This window comes from Nothobranchius furzeri, chromosome 10 (assembly GCF_043380555.1).
Source record: "Nothobranchius furzeri strain GRZ-AD chromosome 10, NfurGRZ-RIMD1, whole genome shotgun sequence".
Lineage (NCBI taxonomy): Eukaryota > Metazoa > Chordata > Actinopteri > Cyprinodontiformes > Nothobranchiidae > Nothobranchius > Nothobranchius furzeri.
Window position 1 is genome coordinate 73,140,996 of NC_091750.1, and position 8,515 is coordinate 73,149,510.

The 8,515-nt window shown below is 43.1% G+C and overlaps 1 protein-coding gene across 1 annotated transcript; it reads left to right on the plus strand.

Moving 5' to 3' along the window:
* The first annotated feature begins 4,999 nt into the window (after nucleotides 1-4,999).
* sap30l (sap30-like) lies at nucleotides 5,000-8,234 on the plus strand. Its single transcript, XM_015961876.3, has 5 exons — nucleotides 5,000-5,128; nucleotides 5,966-6,213; nucleotides 6,940-7,062; nucleotides 7,143-7,241; nucleotides 7,893-8,234. The coding sequence occupies exons 2-5, from the start codon at nucleotides 6,028-6,030 to the stop codon at nucleotides 8,019-8,021; spliced, it is 537 nt and encodes a 178-aa protein (XP_015817362.1). The 5' UTR covers nucleotides 5,000-5,128; nucleotides 5,966-6,027; the 3' UTR covers nucleotides 8,022-8,234.
* The last annotated feature ends 281 nt before the right edge of the window (nucleotides 8,235-8,515 follow it).

Genomic DNA, 8,515 nt, shown 5'->3' on the forward strand with positions numbered 1-8,515 from the left:
TGCAACCCCAAAACTCTGGAACTCTCTGCCCCTCCATGTGCGTCCGGCTCCCTCTGTTAGCAGTTTCAAGTCGGCCCCGAAAACGCACTTCTTTAGCATTGCCTTCCCTCCGTGACACTTTTCATGACAATCTAGCACCGGATTTGAGTTTTAAATTCCATTTTTATGATTCATTTGCTCACTTTTGGCACCTCGCACCATCTGGTATTTTATTTCGTTTTATTTGTGCCATTTCAAATGTTTTTATCATTCGTCGCATTATTTTATTTTTATAGTGCTGTTAACTGTTCTCCTATTTTATTGTTTTTAGTAGGAATTTTTATCTCTGACTATTTATACTTTGTTCTTATGTATTTTGCCTGTTCTCATTGTGTTTCTTGATCCAGCATTTGGCTTTTTTATGTACAGCACTTTGGTTAGCTGCCATGCTATTTTGAAATGGTGCTTTATAAATAAATATGGTATGGTAGAGGGATACCTGAAGTGTATGCATCAAAATCACCCAGACAGTTTAAAATTTATGAAAAAATGGCACAAAAAGTACAAGGAGGACAGAAGATTAAAGGGTCAACAATGGCATGATTTAGTCAGTATTTACAAAGTTAAAGCAGCAGCAGCCACCAGCAACAATAAATTATATAAGGAAGACCAGTTAAGAGTGGCGACGTTGTGGCGAGATGAAACAAATAAAGACGAGTGGGCATTCAGAAAAGTAAAGAGAGAAGGACAAAAAATGCAAAGTAGGGAAAGCAAAGATTGGTTCTGAATCTTTTTTATGTTCAATTTCTAGATTCTTGATGTTCAAACTCTTCATATTCAGAAAGGGGAGTTCAGGTGATGACAAATCAACACTCGGGTGTATAAGAGGTTCGTAGTACCGTTTATGCAAAACTACAGATGGGACATTTCCAAAACAATGTTGTCATCATTTGAATCTCTCTGACATCTGATATTGTCTTTATGAGATAACTCATAAACTGTTCAGAAGTATAACTAGAAATGTGAAAATCACAATTGATGTGACTCACATTGGCTTTATTTTTCTCCTGTTGTTTCTTAATGGTGGCCACCTTAATCTATTGGTTTGTTTTGTCTATGTAATTTTACACTTTTCTTTTGTTCATGGAAAGCCTTCGAGCGCCCCTAGGCTTCTCCAAATACTGGGTATTTGATCTGGTTTTAATGTTTTTCATACATTTTATTTTTCTATAGATAGATCCATTGTTCTTTTCTATGTAGTGATGTATTGAGTGATAGATCGATTGTCTGGTTGTCACGAACTCCTCCGGTTAACTACATTTCCCAGCATTCTCGCCACCACTTCCCAACGTTCCCGCCACCAACGTGGCGTGTGTGTGTGTGTGTGTGTGTGTGTGTGTGTGTGTGTGTGTGTGTGTGTGTGTGTGTGTGTGTGTGTGTGTGTGTGTGTGTGTGTGTGTGTGTGTGTGTGTGTGTGTGTGTGTGTCGTGAAGGGGTTTTTATTGTCAGACTGTTTTTAACATTCTGGGGATGGGAGGGAATGTGGGGCCTTTTTAATTTGTGAAGCACTTTGAGTTGCATGTATTGTAGGATTAAGTGCTGTATAAATAAAGCTGATTGACTGATTGATCCCTCAATCTATCATCCATCCATCATTCACTCATCTATTCATCCATCATTCACCAATCTATCAAATTTATCCATCCATCCCTCCATCATTCATCCCTCCATTCATTCATCCATCCATCCATCTATCATTCACTCATCCATCCATCCATCCATTATTCATTCATTCATCATCCATCCCTCCATCCATCATTCATCCATCTATTCACCCATCCATCCATCATTCATTCATTCATCCATCCATCCCTCCATCTATTCATCCATCCATCCATCATTCACTCATCTATTCATCCATCCATGCCTCCATCTATCATTCATTCATCATCCATCCATCCATCCCTCCCTTCCTCCCTCCAGCCATCATTCACCCATCTATTCACCCATCCATCATTCATCCATCCATCACCATGTAGGAATGTGTCTGACCTCTGGACATGTTGGGACAAGCCAGCCTGTAAGACTCCAGCGTTCCAGCTGATCACCAGCTGCGGAGAACGTGCGAGACTGTTAAATGAAACATCATCGCTCCAGCTCTGCTGACTCACAGCTGCAGCAGATCCAGACGCTGTCCTGTTTCTGAGACAGTTCATCAGATCCCCACCAGGAAACGGTCACCTCCTCATCCCTTCATGTTTCATGGATGTCAGAGCAGGAGACAGCGGTGGACATCTCCGGCTCCTCTGAGTGACGGGCAGGACAATTGACTTTGGTCTCATCCAGTCTTCAGGAGGAGCTGGTGCATTTCAGAGAATCCTCTGTCTTGTCTGGAGCAGACATGGAGGCACGAGGAGGGATAACCGTGGGACCAGATGGATTTTAGCCTGAGGGCTTCCTCACAGCCAGTGTTGTCCGAAAATTGTTGGTTGTCACGTCGGCCGGAGTGAGCACCCTCCGAGTCCCGTCCCGGATAAAATAGTTCCTTTAGGAAGGTTTTTCCAAAACCAACAACAAGGTGAGCTGGTTCTGATGGTCCAACTGGGGAAGGTGGGTGGTTCTACTGGTTCTGATGGTCCCACTGGGGAAGGTGGGTGGTTCTACTGGTTCTGATGGTCCCACTGGGGAAGGCGGGTGGTTCTACTGGTTCTGATGGTCCTACAGAAACTCGAGGAGGTGTATTCAAACCCAATAGGAGCTGGACTGTTGGCTCTGTGGACTCTAGAGGACACCATCAGCCCTACAGCAGGTAGATAAAGACTCACATACCAACCGTTACCTGTATGATGACATCATCAGCTGGCAGATGAAATTTATGTAACAAAAAACATCTGATTTTCCAGAACACCTGTTCAGTTCAATGTCCTGTGATCTGTTTAGGTTCTGGATGATGTTTCTACTGGCAAGAGGGGGCGGGGCTACATCACTGGGCCCGTCAAGCCTCCATCAACGCTAATGGAGATGCAACGTTCACTAAGGTCTGCTGATCGTCTTCTACTCAAAGTCCCGACGATGAAGTATAAAGCTGGTGGGGAGCGTGCGTTCGACTTTGCTGCTCCCAGACTCTGGAACGTGCTCCCTCTGGTGGAACGCCAGGCTTCCTCACTGGCACAGTTGAAATCCAGCCTGAAGACACATTTTTTAATTTAGCTTTTGGTCAATGATCGGTCTTATATGCTGTAACTCTCTTCTGTTTTTACTGACTTCTGTTTTTACTGACTTCTGTTTTTACTGACTTCTGTTTTTAGTGACTTCTCTTTTTAAACTTTTGTTTTAATTTTAGGTGTTTCTATTTTTTGACAGTTTTAATCTGTGTTTAATCTGTATGTATGTGAATTTGAATGGCTTTTTAGGTTTGACTCTGCAGTGCTTTGGTCAGCTGACATGCTGTTTTTAAATGCACTATAGAAATAAAATTGGATACGATTGGAGATGTTAGTCTTTGCTGTTTTTATTGAGTTAATGAAACAAACCTAAACATTATTTCTTCTTCTCTTCCTCCTCCCAGATGACTTCCTTCATCCCACAGATTGATTGTTTAAAACACACTTTTCTAAAATCTAATGTCGGAATAATTTCATCCATCAACTCGGGAACTGGCACACTTTCCTGCAGCCGGGATTTACTCCACCCTCATCGTGGCCCATTTCCTCCCATCTCCCAGAAAGCTCCGAGCGTTGCTCCTGTTCCCAGATCTGGTTGTCGGTACAACGCTGAAAACAACCCAGAGACCACTTCACTGGCCTGATGATAGAAAAGTGATGCTGCTCCATCAGTCAGAACACCGTCAGCATTCCTCTCTGCTCCGGGAGGGACAGCTGGATGCTACAGACTCGAGTTATTTGTTTCTCACTTGACTGAAGAACGGTGACGCAAACACAGCTACCGCTGTAAAGGTCGGACCTGGAGAAAAACGTCACAGCATTCCTGATTTACTGTGGATTAAACTTCATGTAGAGAAAAACTCTCTTCATGTTTGACTTTATTATTTATTTAGCTAAACCTATGTTTAATCCATATTTCACTTCTCAGCTGTTTTCTAATTATTATTTAAACACTCAGATAAACAAACACAGCAGAGTATTATGGAAAACTATTTTGGGTTTTATGCTCAAAATTGAACACAAATGAAAATGTCTGTATGACTCCTGTGGCTCTTAAGCTCTCATGTAGGGTTTTTTTTTATCTTGCCTTAGAAATTTTAAGCTTGAAGTACTAAATAAATAAATAAATAAATAAATAAAACTGAAAGTTAATTGAAATTGTTTTATTTGTGTTACTGGGAATGGAAAATGGTCAAACAGTATATCATCATTATCAGTTACAATATAAAATTATGATAGAAAATTATGAAAATTCGTAAAGATGAGATGACTTTAAAAAGTAAAAACAATAAACTTTATAATGATGGGATAAAAGGACAAAATGAAGTTCTAACAGTGGTGATTATTATTATTATTATTATTATCATTATTATTAGTATTATTATTATTATTATTATTATTATTATTATTATTATTATTATTATTATTATTATATACATATAAATTAGTAATACTGTTTTTGTCATCATCACCACTTTAGTCAGAACCTTTTTTCTACAGCCAGGTCAGAAACAGATATATAGACACACACACACACACACACACACACACACACACACATATATATATATATATATATATATATATATATATATATATATATATATATATATATATATATATATATATATATATATATATATATATATGTATGTATGTATGTATATATATATATATATATATATATATATATATATATATATATATATATATATATATATATATATATATATATATATATATATATATATATATATATATATGTGGTCAGAACTGACGCTTTTGTAACAGGATGTGAAGGAATTCCGGTTCCGTCCTAGCTGTTTAAATTCATTGCTGAACTTTTGTCTCCCTCTGGTGGTCACTTGGAGGATATACTCTGCGCCCGTTCAGACGTGTTTACTAAACTTATCTTGATTAAAATGCGGTGCAGCAGCTCTCTGCCGCTGTTATCTCCCAAACCCTCTTAGGTTCATCACGTGCAGGTATGGTATTTACTGTATAATTACCTATAGTTATTATACATCTACTAAACGCCTTAATTGTATTTACTAATCCTGTATTTCGCCTCTTCTTGATAAGATGGTAGATTCAACACGTGATTTTTAAAAAGAGGTGACCGCTGGTTGGTTATTAGCAAGAATTTAACGTTATGAAGCAGCTAGACAGCTGAACGCCCCTTTAACTGTTTACAACGACACCTTCAACGCCTTTTTCATAGTAGAAATGTAGAGGAAACTGTTTGATGAGCGGCGTCTCTTACAGCCAATAGCTGCAAAGAATTTGCTCTTTAAACCCGCCTTTGCTGTAAACTGGCCAATCAGCGGCCGAGATTTGAACTTCCGCTACACCGACGGAGCATGTTCCAGTGTTGGAGCATTTCTGAAAGAGTGCCGCGTTTATGTCCGTGCAAACGGTAACATTTTATCCGGAGGTGGTCCGAATGAAGCGTCCGACCGCTGCTTTTTACCGCTGAATCAGAACAAGCTGGCGTCGCTGACGCTAAAGTAGCGGGTGGTTGCTGAGACAAAGTGCGGAGGTTTCACCGAAGGAATCCAGCCTTCAGCGGCCGCTCGGCAGCCTTCTGTCCGGCTAACGCTGCTGCTAACCCGCTTAGTGCTGCGGCTCTGGCGGCAGGAATGATTTTAACCCGCAGGCGTTTCGGTTCCAGTTAGCCAGGAACCGACAACACGGGCTGTTAGCTCCGGAACGAAGCTCGTAGCCGAGTTAGCCGTCCGGCTGCTAACGTCGCCGGGTCGAAGAAAGGGCAGCGTGCGAACAGCAGACCCGACTCTTTTTTTATTATATTTTATTACTTTAAGGACCAGTTTGGGTTCGGAGACCAGCTCTTGTTTGGACCCAGGGACCGCCTCGGTCGTGCAGGATGAACGGCTTCAGCACCGAGGAGGATAGCCACGACGGGCCGCCGGCTCCTCCGTTTTACGGGCAGAGCTGCTGTTTGATCGAGGACGGAGAGCGCTGCGGACGGCCGGCTGGAAACGCCTCCTTCAGCAAGAGGATCCAGAAGAGCATTTCCCAGAAGAAACTCAAGCTGGACATCAACAAGAGCGTAAGACCTGCTCATCCTTTTGGCTTCACAACACCGGGTTAGCCCCTCGGAGACAGATCCGGTCCGGAACCGGCGGTTCCAACTGGCAAGAGACCGGTTAGCTAGCATTTAGCTTCACACTGAAAACACACACGGTGTGTAAGCTAGCCGCTGTCGTTACACACCCTCACCCCGCTGCCATCCAGGTGTTCTGCAGAAACCTGTCACGCGCAGGTTCTGGGACCAGACAGTTATAACCTGCTTTATAAGGTTGTGTTAGAGTTCTGGTTTTGATTTTACAGCTAGTTAATTCAACTCAACTAAAGTGTGTTCTTAAACCTGGCTCTAAACTAAATCATTGGTTTCGTCCCAGAGGAACTGCACGTCTTTGGTTTACACCAGTGGGTCTCAGCCCTTTTGCATGAGGACCCCCTTGCCAGTGCCTCTAGGGCCAGGGTCCCCCAGACCCCAACTCCTACGACATGCACACTTAAAAGTGAATAGTTACACACTTTATGCAGCATACGGAGTTGTGGCTCCTACTGAGTTTTGATGTTACTATCGGGTGTGTCATTGGGAGTTTATAACTTCACATCAGCACAGACAAAACTATGGGGACACCCACCTCATTTATATTTATTTAACCTTTACTCCCAAACCCAGAGGAATCCAGATTGTCTACGTGGAGAGGGTCACTCTATACCCGTAGTCCCACAGATCTGGACCTATCTGTCTATGTCTGTACAGGTGAGACATCTCTACATCTGCGACTTCCACAAGAACTTCATCCAGAGTGTTCGCAACAAGAGGAAGAGGAAGACCAGTGATGATGGAGGGGAATCTCCAGATCATGATGTGGAAGTCCCCGAGGTAAGACCTGGATTGGCGCCAGCATGTGGACCTGGGGTTGCTGGTTTAGACTAGTTATCGTGACCTGTTACTGTTTCCAGGTGGATCTGTTCCAGCTGCAGGTGAACACACTCAGACGCTACAAGAGACACTACAAGCTGCAGACCAGACCTGGACTCAACAAGGCCCAGCTGGCAGAGGTAGCCACATAAACACACTCGTATATCACACGCATAACACACACACACACACTCGTATAACACACACACTCATATAACACACACACTCATATAACACACACACACATATAACACACACTCGTATAACACACACATAACACACATATAACACACACACGCATATGAACACACACACACACACACGCATATGAACACACACGCATATGAACACACACAAGCACACGCATATAACACACACACACACACACATATAAAACACACACACACACACACATATAACACACACACACACACATATAACACACACACACACATATAACACACACAAGCACACACATATGACCACACATACAGACATATAACACACACACATATAACACACACACACATACAACACACATGAGCGCTTCAGGTTCTCGTCTCCATGTGAACGGAGAGTCGGTCAGCTGATTGAGGTGTTTAGGACCAATCCCGCCTCCAGGAAAACCAGGAACTTCCTGTAGTTACTCACGTTAGCTGTGGTTCACCCAACCGTCCAGCAGGGGGAGCTCTGGACTCTGGTTCTGGTTCTGGAGTCAGACCTAGAACAGAACATCTTTCCTGAGAGGTTATAAGGTGCTGGTTCTGTTCTGACCCACTCTTGTCTTCCAGACGGTGAGCCGCCACTTCCGGAACATCCCGGTGAACGAGAAGGAGACACTGACCTACTTCATCTACATGGTGAAGTCCAGCAAGAGCCGCCTGGACCAGAAAGGAGACGCAGGAAAACCTCTGGACTAAAGCTGCCCGACCGGGACCGCTTCATTTACCTGAAACACAGCTCTGTCCCGAACGACCCATCCGTTGGACCAGAACCTTCTGTCCTCTTCCTACCCGCCGGACCGAAACGTTAACGGTGGGACGACTTCAGTTCAGCCCGTCCATCCAGTCGACCTCCCAGAGGCAGTTCCTCAACACAGAACCAGAACTTCCAGAACCCACCGCAGAGTTCTGTTGGACCAGTCCAAATGTACTAAACCCCATCAGAACCTGATCAGAATCCGTTGGTTGGACTGCTGCCTTAATCATCACAACCAACTCGTTTTAACCCGACTGTTACCAGAACCAGAACCGGTCCGTGCCAAATGAGCGTGAGTACCAGATGCTGAACTGGACTCGATATTTTGTAAATAAACATCCCGTTCCGTCTGAGACCCGGTTCTGTTCCAGCTTCAATCATAAATAATGTTTAAATGAAACACAAACCCGGTCTGGTTCTGGCGCTGAAGCTCTTT

Excerpts from the sequence above, each read along its gene's own strand:
- sap30l (XM_015961876.3), top strand. The coding sequence starts at position 6,028 with ATGAACGGCTTCAGCACCGAGGAGGATAGCCACGACGGGCCGCCGGCT. Across the intron at positions 7,063-7,142 it reads ATGATGTGGAAGTCCCCGAG|GTGGATCTGTTCCAGCTGCA; the intron begins GTAAGACCTGGA and ends TACTGTTTCCAG. Across the intron at positions 7,242-7,892 it reads ACAAGGCCCAGCTGGCAGAG|ACGGTGAGCCGCCACTTCCG; the intron begins GTAGCCACATAA and ends CTTGTCTTCCAG.